The 16129-nt window shown below is 53.8% G+C and overlaps 1 protein-coding gene across 16 annotated transcripts in view; it reads left to right on the forward strand.

The window, feature by feature from the left end:
• PHLDB1 (pleckstrin homology like domain family B member 1) overlaps window positions 1–16129 on the forward strand; it is a 61978-nt gene extending 45849 nt beyond the window's left edge. For 4 of the 16 annotated variants that reach the window (XM_031960078.1, XM_031960085.1, XM_031960089.1 and 1 more), the window contains 12 exons: window positions 2288–2425; window positions 4585–4725; window positions 4813–4912; window positions 5395–5508; window positions 6147–6441; window positions 6527–6617; window positions 7890–8036; window positions 10724–10840; window positions 11194–11296; window positions 13307–13392; window positions 13516–13548; window positions 14417–14609. In XM_031960078.1, coding sequence (XP_031815938.1) covers window positions 2288–2425; window positions 4585–4725; window positions 4813–4912; window positions 5395–5508; window positions 6147–6441; window positions 6527–6617; window positions 7890–8036; window positions 10724–10840; window positions 11194–11296; window positions 13307–13392; window positions 13516–13548; window positions 14417–14557 — 1506 coding nt within the window. In that variant the 3' untranslated portion in view covers window positions 14558–14609. Of the gene's footprint in view, window positions 1–2287; window positions 2426–4584; window positions 4726–4812; window positions 4913–5394; window positions 5509–6146; window positions 6442–6526; window positions 6618–7889; window positions 8037–10723; window positions 10841–11193; window positions 11297–13306; window positions 13393–13515; window positions 13549–14416; window positions 14610–15657 lie in introns of those variants that run through there. The other 12 variants (XM_031960084.1, XM_031960088.1, XM_031960079.1 and 9 more) reach the window with 11 other exon arrangements.

Below are 16129 nucleotides of genomic sequence, written 5' to 3' on the forward strand. Positions count from 1 at the left end.
TATAAAACCTGACACATGCAGTGTTCCTCATTCACAGACTCCCCCTCTGAACTGCAGGAGGAGAAAAGAAAAACTTTTAAAATCCAGGCCAGGGGCTCCCCAGTCAGCCCGGGACCTTTTCTAAAACAAAACAAACCAAACTTCAGAAACGCTCGCACCGCTCTAGTGCTTTTAAGGTTTTCCAAGGTCCCGAGGATCCCTCTGGGGCAGGGAGGCCCAGTCTCATTTATCTCCATTGTAGTGAAGACAAGAAAAGTTAAACTATTTGTCCCCGATAAGCGTCCCCAGGGGGCTTCGAAACCGGCCGTTTCTGACCCCCCAGGGCGTGGGCAAAACAGGGGCCCGTGTCGGGGGCTTCCCGGGCCGGTGACAGAACCGGGGCCCCCCTCCCGCCCCCCTCTCTGTAGGGGGCTGCCATCTCCGAGGCCCGGGCTCCCCCGCCCAGGGCCCGCCCCCACCCCCCGCCCCCTCCCGGGGCGGCCCTTTGGCGCAAGGGAACTCCCCCTGCATGCGGCTGGCGCCCGCTCGGCCCTCGGGCCTGGCCGGAGGGCCGGGGCCTTTTCGGGTCGGGCATCCTCTGTTGGGTTTGGCGTTTGGGAAGGGGCTCTTTTCCTAACACGCGTGTCTGGTTGGCCGGTGCCGCGTTGCGGTGTCTGTGTGCTCGCGGTTGCATTCCGTTCTTCTCTCTAAGCACAAACCCCTCCCGGTTCTCCCCTCCTGTGATTGTTGGGCGCGGGCCGCGCCGGCGCCTCTCTCCTGCAGGGCCTGGGGCCCGGTCTTGCTGAGGGCCGCGGTGCTCCCTGCCGGGCGCGGTGCTCCCTCCCGGGCCCGGTGCTCCCTGCCGGGCGCGGTGCTCCCTCCCGGGCCCGGTGCTCCCTGCCGGGCTCGGTGCTCCCTCCCGGGCCCGGTGCTCCCTGCCGGGCGCGGTGCTCCCTGCCGGGCCGGTGCTCCCGGCCGAGGCTGCATGTGTGTTCTTGGCTTGGGGTGCCCCTGTTGTCAGGCGCGTGGGCCTCGGAGACGGCTCCGCGCGGCCTCTGGGCGCTCCCTGGGCCAGGGCCTTGGCTCCGGGTGGGTGACACAGGACCGGGCGGGAGGCGGCCTCCCGGCCGGTGGCGGCCGGGGCTGGCGGCCCCTCGGCGGGTTTGCCCCCGGCGGGCTCGTGGGACGCTTGGCATGGCGTGGCGTGGCGTGTCGGGGCCCGGCGCCGGGCCCCGCCCCCCCCCTTGTTCTTGCCCCCGGGTCTAGGGTATGGGGCCGGATCCTGCGCTGGGGCGGCCCCCGGACCCCGGGCTTCGCTCCTCCCCCCCTGGCCCTCCCGCTCTCCCTGCCCGCCAGCGAGGTACCCGCCGCCGCGAGTGTGCCCGCTGGGGCTCCCCGGAGCCGGCCGGGCCTCGCGCCCCGGAGCCGTGCTTACGGACAGCGCTTCCCGAGGGGGCGAGGGCCTGTGCCCGGGGGGCGGGGGGCGGGGCTGGCACGGGCCGGAAGTAGCCATTTTCCCTGTCCCCCGGGCATCTTAATGCCCCTCAGCAATTGGCGCTGGTGCCGCTGGCACGGCGGGAGCGCCGGGGGCGCGGGATTCCCAGCCCCCCTCCCGTTCTCCCGAGCTGCTGGGGGCTTCCGCGGGCCAGGCCTCCCCGCTAACCTCTCGCTTCCCTCCCGCCTCCGCCCCAATGTGGCGGCAGGGCTCAAATGTGGGCGGTGGCCAAACCGGCCCGGGGCCCGCGCCCCCGGCCCCCACACTGGGCCCCCCCCTCGCGGGCTCCGCCTCCCGAGCTGCGCCTCCGGTCAGCCGCCTTCCTGCTCCGCCGCCGTCCTCCGCCTCCTCCTCCGTCCTGCCCGAGGTGGGTGGCTCCTCCCGGCTGCTCCTCCCCCGCGCCGGGCGCCGGGGGCGGGGCTGGGCGGCGCTCGGCCCCCTCCTGGCGCTGGCCGCAGGGCCCCCTGGTGGGGGCCGCCCCAGCTCGGGGGCATCTCTGCGGCCCTGGGTTGTGCTCCCCAGGCCCCGCTCCGCCTTGCTCCGAGTCTTCCCGGTGATGGCTTTCTCACGTGTTTCTCTTTATATTCCTTCATTTCCCACCCTTTTCTTTCCTTATTTTCTTATTTCTACTTTTTTTTATCTTTCACCGTTTCCCCTTCTTTCTTCCCCCCCTTTCTCTTCCCCTCCCCTTTTCTCCCTTTTCCCCGCTTTTTCTTCTCTCCTTCCTCCCTTTTTTGTTTTTTCCTTGCCCTCCTCCCTCCTCCTCCTCCACACCCCCTTCTTCCCTCCTCCCTCTTTCCCCTTTTTCTCCAGATGGAGAAGCTGTTACTTCCTGCCCTAGACTTAGAGCAGTGGTACCAGGAGCTCATGACAGGGCCCGGGGCTGGCCCATCTGCCTCCCCCCGCTCCTCCCCTCCACCTCTGCCCGCCAAAGCTTCCCGGCAGCTGCAGGTAACACCTCCCCTCACCCCCGTCCAACCCCGACCGCGGCCTGTTCCTCCTGCTCTCTCACCCCCAGCCAGCTCTCACCCGGGACTAGACTGAGCATCCCTGGCTGAGAACAACGGAGGTGGGGCTTGGGAATGGGGCTCCAGGGGCCATGAGTTCTTCCTCCCCCGGGGAAGGGGGCTGTCTTGCATTCAAAAGCCGGGATGAATTGGTTCCAAGAAGTGAAAGGGCCCCAGGGAAAGGACAAGTTGGCATTGGATTGGAACCCACTAGTGCGGGAAGAAGGATGTGGATGAGTTAATTAGTAGACAACTATTGATCGTTCACCATATTCCCAGTATCATGCTGTCTATGTGATTCTGGCACTTTCCTGAGTCCTGAATTCCAAATACCAGATGATTTTCACTTACATTTATGATTGGGACTGGGGTTAGGAGAATTTGCCTGGTCAGAGTATGAGGTTAAGTCCTATAGGACCAGGGTTTCCTGGATCAGATTGGCTACGTGTTATTGTCCCGTGGTGTCCAAGAGAAAGGTGATACACACAAGATCAAGACAGTCGGTTATTGAATGATCAGTTATCAGACTAATCAAACTAATTGTTAAATTTGTTGAGCTCTTCTATGTGCCTGAGACTGTGTGGTCGATGCTAGGACTAAAAAAGGCAAAATCAAAACAGTCCCCACCCTCAAGGAGCTTATATTCAGCACATGTACATGTGAAATGTATTTATCATATGAAACTTAGAGAAAGCTGTTAAAGGTTAAATGGTTTGGGGTCCTTGAAAATTGAGGTAGAGAATTAAATTCTCCTAAAAACCATGGATGGCACCGTGTTGGGCAAAGGAGCAGCTGCCTACAAGGTCTCTATAATTTGAGGAGTATTCAAAAGGCTTCTTGACTCCCCGACCCTCTTAGCCATCAGTCTTCTATCAGTCACTTCAGTGTTCCCTGAAATCCCACCACTGAAGAGTCATCCCTTTGGCTTCTGAGAGATCAAGAGGATGAAGATTGGATTTAAATGGCCATCTGATGTCGTGGTTGAGCTCACAATTGAGAAGAGCATTTTCAGTAGTGGGACAGGACGGACGAGAGGGAATGTGGTGATTGTAGGTGACTAGGATTTTGGCAATAAAGGGAAAGAAAAATAGGATGCTAGTTTGAGAGGTTAACAGGACCAAGTGATGACTTTTGAAGGATGATAAAAACTGAGGCATTTCAGAAACAATGGGGTAAAAGCTGGTGAGAGATGTGGTGGGAAAAATGGGTGATCGACGTCAAATTCCCAGAGAACATAGGGAAGGGAATGAGGTAGAGGGTGCAAGATAGCCTTGGCCAAGAGAAGAGACACCCCAGAGTCAGCAGCAAGGAGGTGAGGACCAGTGAAGGTATAAGCAGGATTTGAGGTGGGGACTAGGAGGAATGAGGGAGTTCTTGGTAGGGGATATTAGTTTTCTGATTGAAAGTTGAAGTCTTCTGCTCAGAGATAGGAAGGTGACATTGGGTTCTTGGGGGGAAAAAAGGTTTGCAACAGGTGTAGTGGAGATTGTTCCACTTCTATGAGTTGTAAAATGGAAACACAGAATTTATGATGTAAGTTGGTTGAAGGGGGACACTGAGTCTAGCTCCTATGTGGACAGGAACCACTGCCATAGTATCTCCAAGTAACGAACATCCAGCCTCTGCTTAAAGCTACACGATAGCCGGGAGCTCCCTACCTCCCATTCCACTTATGGGGCATCTCTGAGGGATCCGAACTTGCCTCTTCAGCTGCCTCCCCCATCCTTGCTAATTCTGCCACAGGGGGACAAGAAGGGAGCAGTCTAATCCCCCTTGGAACTTTGTGATCCATTAATAACTTGGCTTGGATTAGTTCATCAGATCAGAATAGGTCTGGACAGGGATCAGGAGTAAAAGCAGCCCGTACAATACCCGCCCAGATTAGGGGGTGCCCTTGGGATCCCAGGCCCTCAGAGGCGCTATTGGGGAAGCCCAATGGGGAGGAAGGCAGACTTTCTGTGTTCTGAAGCTCCGTTAGGGCTCAACCCCTCCTGGCTCTGCCGACTCCGTGGTGGGAGACCAGCCCTCTGGGATCAGAATTTCCCAGTGGGGAAGGAGAGGGGGCTCAAGTCGTGCTGAGGGACCTCTGCTCCTCTTTGGCAGGTTTACCGTTCCAAGATGGAGCCTGAGGCTGGCAGCCCCCTGCCTCGCACCCGCAGTGGGCCCATCCCCTCCTCCTCCACTTCTTCATCCTCTTCCTCTCAGCTGAGTGTTGCCACCCTGGGCCGAAGCCCCTCTCCCAAGGTCTGGGGCTGGGGCTTAGGGCCGGTGAGGGGAGGAGGGGCAGGGGTTTCCCCCGCCAGGATCTCACGTGTTCCCCTTTGCCCACAGAGTGCCCTTCCGCAGAACGGCACCGGGAGCCTGCCCCGTAACCTGGCAGCCACCCTGCAGGACATCGAGACCAAGAGGCAGCTGGCCCTGCAGCAGAAGGGTGAGTGCCTCCCGCCTTCACCCTCCCCCAAGGCAGCACTTAGCTCGTTCCTTCCGCAGGGTATTTTCATTTGAACGAGGACCCGAGCCAACAGCAGGAGGGATTTAGCATCTAAGTGTGTGTCTGCATGTATATGGAGAGTATACATGTGCGCAGTGCACACACATATGCATTCACAGCACGTGGGGGGGATGGTGGGCCGGGGAACACTGCACCCAGTAAGTACTTACTGGCCAGGGCCATGGCTTCTGCTCTAGAAGCTCCAGTGCACGGGGGAGACCCCCAGGAGCCTAACCAACGAACAGAGTCTGGGGAGCCCTGGGGATGGCAGGAGCCCGGTTTCTGTTCCCCCCCTCGTCTCCCACCCCGTGTTCTCAAGCCCACGAGTGTTCTGAAAGCCCACGTCTGTGCCTTTCTCTCCTCCCCCCTCTGTGTCTCCTTTTCCTGCCGCCCCCATCCTCTGTCCGGCTGCCCCGTGCCAGGCCAGGCCCTGCCTGCAGAGCCCCTGCCTCTGGACGACACAGCAGGTAGAGCGGTGGGCACTGTGGGCCCTGCTTCTGGCCCAGGATTTCCTCCTGGCAGCTGCATGACAGCAGGTCTTCCTCCCTGCCGGGGTCCTTGGCTCCTAGGGCTGATGGCTCTCATGCTGAGCTGTTTGGGGTGTTGAGGGCTCTGGTCCTAGAGGGCAGTGGAAGGTGCCTTTGCCCTAAAATCTCGGGGGGCATCATGCCCCTCCGCAAGTCTGGCCCTGTGTCTGTCCCCTGTCCGTTACCCCTTTCCTTCCTCTTCCAGCCTGGCTGCTGCTGAATCCCCAGGGCAGGGCCTGGCAAAGCAGGGAGCCCGCCTGTGACTGGCATTGCTTTTCCTATCCCTCCCCCCAAAGAGGGTCTGATGCATGTGCTCTGCCCAGCCTCCCTTGCTCCTGGCTGCAAGATGGAAGAGGCTGGCCAACTGTAGACTACCGGGAGGGGCAGTGGGATGGACATCGATCAGTGTGGAGGCACAATGCGGGCGGGAGGTTTGGGGGGGTAGAGCACTCCCAGGCTGGTTGTGGCTGGGGGAGCTGCTGGATATCTGGAGCCATCTGGGGAGGCCCCCGGGGCGGGGGGCTGCCAGGGCCAGCTGCTGCCAGCCTTGCGCTCCGTCCCCGGCGATCCCCCCTCGTTTATCCAGGGAGCTGACAGGACGCTCCCCCGGGCACTGGGCCCTCCCTGACATCCCCTCCCCCGTGCAGGGCAGCAGGTGATCGAGGAGCAAAGGCGACGGCTGGCCGAGCTCAAGCAGAAGGCGGCGGTGGAGGCCCAGTGCCAGTGGGAGGCCCTGCACGGGGCAGCCCTCTACCCCCCATCCCCCGCAGGCTTCCCCCCGCTCATGCACCACTCCATCCTGCATCACCTGCCGGCCAGCCGGGACCGCGCCGAGGAGGGGGAGCACGCCTACGACACCCTGAGCCTGGAGAGCTCAGACAGCATGGAGACCAGCATCTCCACGGGGGGCAACTCCGCCTGCTCCCCCGACAACATGTCCAGGTAACGGCCGCCCGCCCCCAGCCCCCCAGGGTGGCCCGTTTGGCCACTCCTGGGGGTGCCCACCTCTCCTTCCCCCCCACCTCAGTGCCAGCGGAATGGACATGGGGAAGATTGAGGAGATGGAGAAGATGCTGAAGGAAGCCCATGCTGAAAAGAGTCGACTCATAGAATCCAGGGTGAGCCTGGTGGGGGAAGTGGACTGGGAGGGGGTGGGCAAGAGAACCAAGTTGTGGCTAGGCCTGGAGTCAGGAAATCCTGGCTTCGAGTCCTGCCTTGGATGCTCGCTAGCTCTGTGACCCTGGGCAGGTCACCTAGTGCCTCAGTTTCCTCATCTGTAAAATGGGTATAATAGTAGCACCTACTCCCCAGGGTCTTTGTGAGGACTGGATGAGATAATATTTGTAAAGGGCATAATGTAGTGCCTGATACATAGTAGGTGCTTAAAAAATGCTTGTCACCTGCTCTCCTGTTCCCTTTGTACCCTTGCTTCTTGAATGGAGCTGGTAAGCTGGCAAGCGATTGGACAGGAACCCTACGCTGTGCATGAAAAAGAAGGCAAAACCTTCCTCCCTGCTTTGGAGAGGTGGGAGATTATGGCCACAGAATATCATGTACACCATAAAAAGTGACTGGTTGTTACTTTTGCCAACTGTTTCCCCCCCCCCTTTTTTTTATCTTTGCTCTCTGGGAAGTGGAAGAAGGCTATATTCAAAATTGAAGATATTATAAAAACAAAATATTAAACTTAAGATTTATGAGATTAAAAATATGAAAAGGCTGTCAAGAACACAGAGATGAAAAGATCAAGAGCTCTCTTCTCCTGGGGCTTACATCTATTAGAGAGAATTTTTGTACCCAGGGCAAATTCATTTGAAGGAAGAGCAGGGGCAGGCATGAATTCAGGGGCAGGCATGCTGGGAAAGGGTCGACCATCCTTCAGCATCTTGCACCTGTCTTCCTCTGAGTTTGGGGGGAGGGTCCCAAGAGAGGGAGGGATGGAATCCTAGAAATAGTGTGGCCTGGCTCAGTCACCCATGCCTAGGGTGAGATGTGGGGCGGCAGTCTCTGGGGAGGAAATGTGTCCTTTTCCTTCCCTCAAACCCTGATGTCTGCATCCTGGGGCTATCTTGGGTGACTTATGTTAGTGATCAGTGGTCACGTTTCCATTTGCAATTTTGCAAAATATCTTTCTTATGAGTCCTGTCAAGTATTAGCAACATTATCCCATTTTACAGATGAGTGAAACCAGGTTACAGAACTTATAGGGTCATAGAATCAATAAGCACTGGTACCAGAACTTGAACTGGGTCTCCTGTAGTGACGTATCCTAAAAGACGTCTACCAGGAATGGGATTTGTCAGGAAGGTTGTGTGATATTGCTGCTGTAAGCCCGAGACAGGTGGCAATGGGGGACCTCACGTCCCTCCTTCTCCTGGCTGAGGTCACAGGAAAGGGAGATGGAGCTGCGGCGGCAGGCGCTGGAGGAGGAGCGCAGGAGACGGGAGCAGGTGGAGAGGCGGCTCCAGAGTGAGAGTGCCCGGAGGCAGCAGTTGGTGGAGAAGGAGGTCAAGCTGCGGGAAAAGCACTTCTCCCAGGTGTGTGCACGCAGGCCCACAATTACACGGTACACACACATGTGCATGCATGAGGATATACAGCCATCACTCTATGTAAGGGATAAGAATTGGACCTATGTTCGTTTCTGTGGATACACACATGTTATGACTGTGTGTCCATAACTCCATGTAAGGGATAAGATTGCACCTATGTGCATTTCCATGGATACACACATATTACGGCTGTGTGTCTATGACTGTATGTAAGGGATAAGAATTGGACCTTTGTGAGGATCAAGTTAGCACCCTGGATACTTTAGAATCAGCCGGAGTCAGGATAAGCAAAAGTCTCTGGTCTTTATTCTTTGTCAAAGTGAGAGGAATGGACACAGGAATCTCCACACCTCTGCTCTTCATCTCCCCGCCAGAAGTCACTCTGGCTTGTCTTACTTCACCCTCTATTCCCTCCTACAATTCTCTGTATACAACAATTATTGAGCCAGCACAGGGTAGTGGGAAGGACCATTTTCCAAGCATATGCCCATAGAGTATTGTCCAATAAGTAATTAGCCTTAAGTGCCCGGTTGTCAAAGTGCATCTGCTCAGAATTTCAGTTTGTGAATTTCTGTGGATACACACGTTACGGCTGTGTGTCCATAACTCTGTGTAAGAGCTGAAAATTGTACCTATGATTTCAGAGATATAGGGAAGGAAACTTCTTTGACCATTATAGGCCGGTGCTTTTTCTATAGCTTCCAGTCTCAGTCTTTTGACAGCATTGAGAAATCAAATGACTTGTTTAGGGTCACACAGTCCTTAAATGTCTACAGTAGACTTCAATCCAGTTTTTCCTTGATTCTCATCCACATTTCTAGCTATTATTCCTTGCCATCTCTTTATACTTGTATATTTCAGACCTCAAAAAGTGCTCTTCTTTAGGAGAAATTGCCGTTCAGTTTTTCCACATCTCACTAGTGGTATTTCATGTCTATTGGGAGGAATAGGAAGTGAGCATCTGCCAAGGTCAAGTTGGAGATAGAAATCCAATCTACTCTCTTCAGTTTCCAGTTTCTTTGTCTGTAAAATGAGATTGAGCCAAATGATCTTTCCTAAGGAATGGAGCTTTGAAACTCAGGTACAGGACAGACTAACCTGAGTAAGAGGTACCATATTTTAAAGGGCTGCTGACAAGATTGAGCCCATCTAGTACTACATCCTGTGAAATATTGTTCTATTTGAGAAACTGGGGGTATTTAGCTTTGTGAAGAAAGGACTGAGGGCTTGTGTGATAGTTAGATTTTCCCATGTATTTGAAAAGCTGTCATAGAGAAAAGAAATTAGACTTGTTCTGTGTGGGCTCCATATGGGAGAACAGGGAGCGAGAGGAGTGTGGTAGAGAGCAGGCCCTAGAGAAAGAAAATTTGCATTCAAGTTCTATCTCTAACATATACTGGCAAATCACTTAATTCCTTAGTATTCTAGGGAAATCTGTAAGTCTCTAAGTTACAGAGAAAATACTGGTTTGCATGATGGGGGAACCTCCTCACAGGAACTCCCAAGATGGATGAAATCAATAAACAGAGAAAAAAAGAATTTCCTAAGAATCAAGAATTATAGTAATGAATTCCTTGTCATTGGAAGTATTCAGATAGAGTGGAGTTAGTCACCTTTCAGGGGTGGGAGAGTGGAGATTCATCAGTGGCGCAGGAGACTGAGTCAGATAACTCCTACTTTGAGATTCTTCTTTTCTTTGATTATCTTGAGGACTTTATTTAGGAAGTGGCTAGTAAGTTTCTCTAGTCAAGTTTGAAGACTAACCAGAAAATCCTGTTTGTTTTAGAATTTAATTTGTATACACTGAAATATGTATCTTCTTTTTCTGCCTTAATAAGCAGAGTGTGCCAAATGGAGGTCCTTGCAGGACTCAAAGGTCCCTGTTGTGAATGTCAGTGCTGGCTGTGTTAGAGCTGGTAACCCCATAGGAGTTAGTGATGAATCATTGCTGACTTCAGAGTAAACCTTAGAAAATGGTTTTCATAAAATAGAAGACTGATCTCAGTTAATTTGTCATTATTGTTTGTATCTCTCCTAAGAGGAGATTATTAAAAAAGGAAAAATCCATCCAGGGATATGAATTTTATAATGTTAGTGATGAAAAGGACCTTGTAAATTATCTAGCCCCTGACATTTATTGCACAGATGAGGAAACAGAAGTTAAGTGGTTATCTGGGTTCTATTAATCAAGGTTTTTCTGCACTACTTATAGTGAGGAACATTTTAGAGTAGATAAGTACAGTAATCACGTTAGAAAAACTATGGGTTTCTGTGTTCAGCCTATTGTTCCAAAGTAGTTTATAACTCTTCTCTCCTTTTATCCTTCCCTTTAGCAATAGGCAGAAGGAAAGAAGGAAAGAGGGGATAGATATGATTGTCTCCTCATCTCCAGTGGAGAAGTGGAGGCTCAGGGAGGGTCAGTAGTTTGTCTAAGATCACATAACAGGTGAGGGATAGAACCAGGACAAAAATCCAAGTATTCTAAATTCTCAACTGACAAGCTTGTGAAGAACGGAATGGTACTGTTGAGACGGAGTAGGTGAGGATGTGGAAGCCCCTCGACAGTTGTGGCCTGTGAAGGAAGAGTTAATTCTCCAAGACAGGTCACAGCAAGGAGCTACAAGATAGCCTTGAGGTCCCACCACCCCTTACCCTCTTCTCTCCTCCCACAGGCTCGGCCCCTAACCCGATACCTGCCCATCCGGAAGGAGGATTTTGATTTGAAGACGCACATTGAATCATCAGGCCATGGTGTGGATACCTGCTTACATGTTGTGCTGAGCAGTAAGGTAGGTGTGTGGGTGTAGGAGGGTAGGGGATAAGGCTGGGAGGGCAGGAACACCCCCCTCTGCCATCTTGGACACAGATGGGAACCTTGAGAAGAATTGTATTTTCCCTTTCTTATTTCAAACCCCCCTCCTTATTTCAAATCCCCCTCTAATCCTCTCCCCAAGGATTTTCCCTGTGAGGAAGGGAGTGGGAGGATAAGATTTAGGTATCCATCGCCCGTTAAGGTTCCACCATTCCAATTCCCTCCCCTCCCCTTCATTTTGCTGTTACTCTACTTTTAAAAGAAGCCAAGGAAGGAAGCAGGGGGTGTCTGCTAGTTTGAGATCTCCTTGTCTCACCATTTGTTACTCAGGTCTGTCGGGGTTATCTGGTCAAGATGGGTGGCAAGATAAAATCGTGGAAGAAGCGTTGGTTTGTTTTTGACCGGCTCAAGCGCACCCTTTCCTATTATGCTGGTAAGTTGTGCCCCTTATATCCACAAGCTCTCCTTCTCCACCTCCACCTGGGAAGCTAGACCATAGGGCTCAGGCCCCCATGCCCCTTGTGACCCTGGAAAGATAAGGACTGCAGTTTCCTTGGTATGCCTACTCCTCTGTCCGACTAGAAACCAAGTTATTATTAGTAGTGATAACCGCTAACATTTATTCCTGCCTTCTTATCAGAACACACTTCAACCTATTATTGGCTATTAGGTGGAGACTTGAACCTTCTGTAGTAACCAATCTACTCTCTTGAGTTTCCAATTTCTTTGTCTGTAAAATGAGATCGAACCAAATGATCTTTCCAGGTTCCTCCATGCTTTAAAAGCGATTTTGACTACACAAAGTTTGTGGGGCTGTTTGTTTGTTTTAAATCCAAATTTGAGTTCTTGACTGAGTTACTGGCATTTTAACAACTTCAGGTAAAAAACAAGTGTTTCTTCATTTAATTAAAATAAATAAATAAAAACATTTTAAATTAATTTCATGGAAAAAACCCAGAACATTATAAATTAACTCAGTAAGTGCAGCAGAAAGAACTTGAAGTCTGAAGTTCTATATGTTCACTCCAGTTCCACTACTTATTTCCTGTGTGTCGATGGTAACTTTTCTGGTCTTCACTTTCCCCCATTTGTAAAATGGGGAATGATGACAGATAATATCTACATGTGAATTTAAGACTTGAAAAACACTTTGCATAAATTATCTCATTTGATCCTCACAACTGCTCTATAAGGTAAGTATTAATTTTGTGAGGCAAGTGAGGTTAAGTGACTTGCCCAGGGTCACACAGCTAATGTTAAGTATTTGAGACTACATTTGAACTCACGTCTTCTCCACTCCAGGGTTGGTACTCTATCCACTGCACCATTTAGTTGCCCCGGTAGGAACTATTATTAATCCCATTTTACAGATGAGGAAAACTGAGACTACGTGGCAAAGTAATTTGCCAAGGGTTACACAGGGAATAAATTTGTGAAGCAAGATCCAAGCCCAGGTGTCCTGAGATTACTCTTTGTGTGACATTATCTGTTCTGCCAACTGTCATCTTATGTTACTTACTTCACAGGTTTATTGAGGAAAGCATTCAATAATGTGATACAGAAACATAATCTATTATTAATGAAGATAATCTGGCATAGCATTTCCAGGGCGCCTCTCTCTTTTCAGCCCATGGTGTCTTCTTTTTTTTTCCCAGCTCTCTCTGGGGGTGAGCCAATAGTCTGGAGATGACAAAATTTTGTTGGTGGATGTGGGAAGGGTGGAGATTCCTCCTGGGGCAGTTGTTAAGGGGCTCCCAGGGGGAACACGGACTCTATTTGTCCTGTTTGGCTCAAATGGGCAGAGTCAGAAGCAATTTAGGATGAGGCAGATTTAGGTTTTCTAAAACAAACAAAAACTTAACAGCTTTCTCCAAGCAGAATGCGTTTTCTTGGGAGGTGATGGGTAGTTTGTCCCTGCTGTGGATATCATCAAACAAAGGCTGAATAACCCCATGCCTCTGAGGGGCTTCTGGTGCTGGTTGGCCTCTGGAACAATAATAATAACAGTTAACATTTACATCGCGCTTATTATGTGCCAGGAGCTGTGCTAAGTGCTTTCCAATTATTCTCATTGGATCCTTACCGAAACTTGTTGGGAGAGGGGTGCTATTATGAGCTCCAGTTTAGTGTAGGCAGAAGGAAAGTGACTTTTTGGGGGTCACACAGCTAGTCAGTGTCATCCACTGAGCTGCCTGGGTATGGGGGTCCCCTTCTTTTGCTGAAATTCCGTGACCGCCTCCCTCCAGCATGTTGCCTGCTGAGCTCAGAGGCTATAATTATTTCTAAAGACTGAAATTGTGCATCTCAGTCCTGGGACAGGCAGCTCTGCGGAGGCACTGTGGAGGAGGGGCAGGATTGTCCTGCCCTGCGAGGCGAGGCCCTGGGGCTCCCATCTCCCAGCCCAGTGGGCCCCGCTTTTCAGCCCCGTCTTCTCTCTTTACAGACAAACATGAAACTAAGCTCAAGGGCGTCATCTATTTCCAGGCCATTGAGGAAGTTTACTATGACCACCTTCGAAGTGCCGCCAAGGTGAGGGGGGAGACGGCGGCTCCCAGGAGGGAGGGCTGGGTCAGGGATTCCGAGCTCCGACTTCTTCCATCCTCCTTTGACATTTCTTCCTTTCTTTCCCCCACACCTCCCCCCCTTCCCCAGAGGAGATTTTTCAACTTCAGCCTGGTGACTGAGGTACCCCCGCCTTCCTTCCTAAAGCCCTTTAATCAGTGCTGCCTCCTCCTGACTGGCCTGACCCCCTCCCAGAGCCCTGCCCCCTCGGCCTTGCAGCGGGTGTCAGAGACAGGGGAAGGAGGAGAGGGCAGCAAGCTGGCAGGGGAGGAGCAGAAGGCTCTGCCCGAGGCCTGGGCCTGTGAACGACAGCCTCTGCCCTGCCAGGAGCGGAAGTGGATGGGTTGGAGGAAGGGGATGGAGGCCATTTCTTGAGGCTAAATTTGGGAGGGTGGGCCCGAAGCCAAAGCCTGGGGAAGGAGATGGATTTAGCCTCTTTAAACGGAGGCCTGCAAGTGGAGGGGCAGGGCCGCGCCTGAAATCTGGAGCCGGCCGTCCGGAGAGCGGGAGCACTCACCCCAAGTCTGACCCCGGCCCCCTGCTAACCGGCCCCGGCTCCCAGCTCTAACTCCGAGGCCTTGGTTTTCTGACCTAACTGTGTCTAACCCCGGCTCTGCCTGGTTTCTGAGTGGGGGCCCGTGGCGGGGCGGAGGGGTGATTGGGCGCTGCCTTTTCTCACCGGTGGCCCCTTTCCCAGGGACACGCCTCCTCTGAGACTGCTCCCTCTCTGAGTCTCAAAGCTTCTCTGGGGCTGGGAGGGGACTCCCAGAGCTGCCCTGTGGAGGATGGCCCAGAAAGAGGCTCTGAGGACGGATGAGAGCGAGCTCAGGAGAGCGGGGAGGGGTGCTGGGCCTGCATGCCACCCACCTGGCCAGACCCACCTGGATGCCCGCGGGGCTCAGCCCTCGAACCCAAGGGCCCCTGCAGAAGGGTCACCAGGCTGGGGGGCAGCTGAGTGGCCTGGGCTCAGTGCCGGCCTTTTCCTCCGCAGAGTCCCAACCCGGCCCTAACCTTCTGTGTCAAGACCCACGACCGCTTGTACTATATGGTGGCACCCTCCCCGGAGGCCATGCGCATCTGGATGGACGTCATTGTCACTGGGGCTGAGGGCTACACCCAGTTCATGAACTGACCCGAGGTGATGGGGGCACCCCTCGTGTTCCTCTCGGTGGGGGAGGAGTCACACCCGGCCGCCTGCCCCTTCCCCTGCCCCCCACGACTCCTGGGGGTGTTCCTTCGGGAGCACTGTTTCCTGAGGCTTGGAATTTACTCTGCCGGGACATTTCCTAGGAATTCCCTGGGAGGGGAGAGCCGGATTAGGATGACTTTTGTCAGACACTTTGCTAGCATCCGGCAAGCTTCTCACTCCTGTGAGGTGCCAGGCTCTGGGCCTCCCCAGAGCTTGCCAGAAGGGGAAGCGGGGATGTGGGCACGTGTTCTCCCTGGCCCTGCCACAGCCCCTCAGGAGCCCTCGGAGGCATTGATTGGGGCTGAGGGCCGTGGAAACGTGCCTGTGCCGGCGAGCGTCCGGCCGAGGAGGCGCTCAGCTCAGCCTTCTGTGTCTCCCTGGCCCCTTTTCTCTTGAAAAGGGCACACTTAAGGTACCATAATCTGCCAAAGATCCCCTCTTCATCTCAGCCCCCTTCCCGGGGCCCTGAGGGCTGAGCACAGGCCACATCTTGGAGGCAGTAAAAGGGGCAAGGGGAGCTCTACCTCTCAAAACCCCTTGATCTCTCTCCTCCTCCTCCTTCCCCAGTTATTTTATTTTTAATGATTTTTGCTCATGACAGAGGAAGTGGTACCATTGCTGTGGTCACAGCCATCTCCAGCACTCTAGAGCCAGGCCCATGCCATAGTTATGTCCCCCCACCTCATCCCACCATTGATCTATCCTCATCCTCCCGTGGCTCTAGGCACCTCTTGTGGGCCCTGCCTCCCCCACCCTTCCCACGGTTACTTGCTCAAGATTTCTTTAAGGCCCTAGAACATCTTACACTGGGGAGAGGGGACCTGACCACCCATTCCTCCCACCCCATCCTCTTACCACCAGGCCCCAATGCACTAGCCCTACCTGGCCCTAGGTGTGGGCCCCTTCCCCTCCACTCGTGCCTTGACTGGAGCCAGAGGTTGCCAGGGTCCCGGGGGTATGGAGACCCAACAGGAGCCGCGGGGTCTGGGGTGGTGACGGAGCACGTCCTGAGGCACACCTTGGCCCAGGAAGGGTTTCTTTAGATTGTTTTCCAGGGAAGAGAGGAGCTCAGCCCCACTTCCGGGAAGAAGGTAGTGCTGTCGCGGTGGGAAGAACCATCGAGGGGAACGAAATGTGCCCCCTGCCAGCCGCCCGCGTCCTACCCCCCTCGGCTCAGGACTGTGGCAGGGAAGACCAGGCTCCCAGCCACGCTGGTTCCAGCCCTTTAGGCCTTAACACTAATCCCTCCTCTCCTGTCCAGACTTCCTTCCCTCCCTGCCTTCCCTCCCCTTCGGCCAGAGGCCCGAGTTAGGCCCCGGCTGGGGTTGATTGTTGTTGTTTTTTTTCCAGTATTTGTAAGCAGTTCAACAAAAACAATAAAGCATTTGAAATAATGGGCTTGGAGGGCCTGCTTTGGGGAGAGGGGAGAACAGCGACTACGGAGGTCACTTAGGAATAGCTTAGGGCCCCTTTGTGGGCTCTCGGGTGCCGATGCCCCCAGTCCGGGGCCTCTCT

Source organism: Sarcophilus harrisii, chromosome 3 (genome assembly GCF_902635505.1).
Source record: "Sarcophilus harrisii chromosome 3, mSarHar1.11, whole genome shotgun sequence".
Taxonomy (NCBI): domain Eukaryota; kingdom Metazoa; phylum Chordata; class Mammalia; order Dasyuromorphia; family Dasyuridae; genus Sarcophilus; species Sarcophilus harrisii.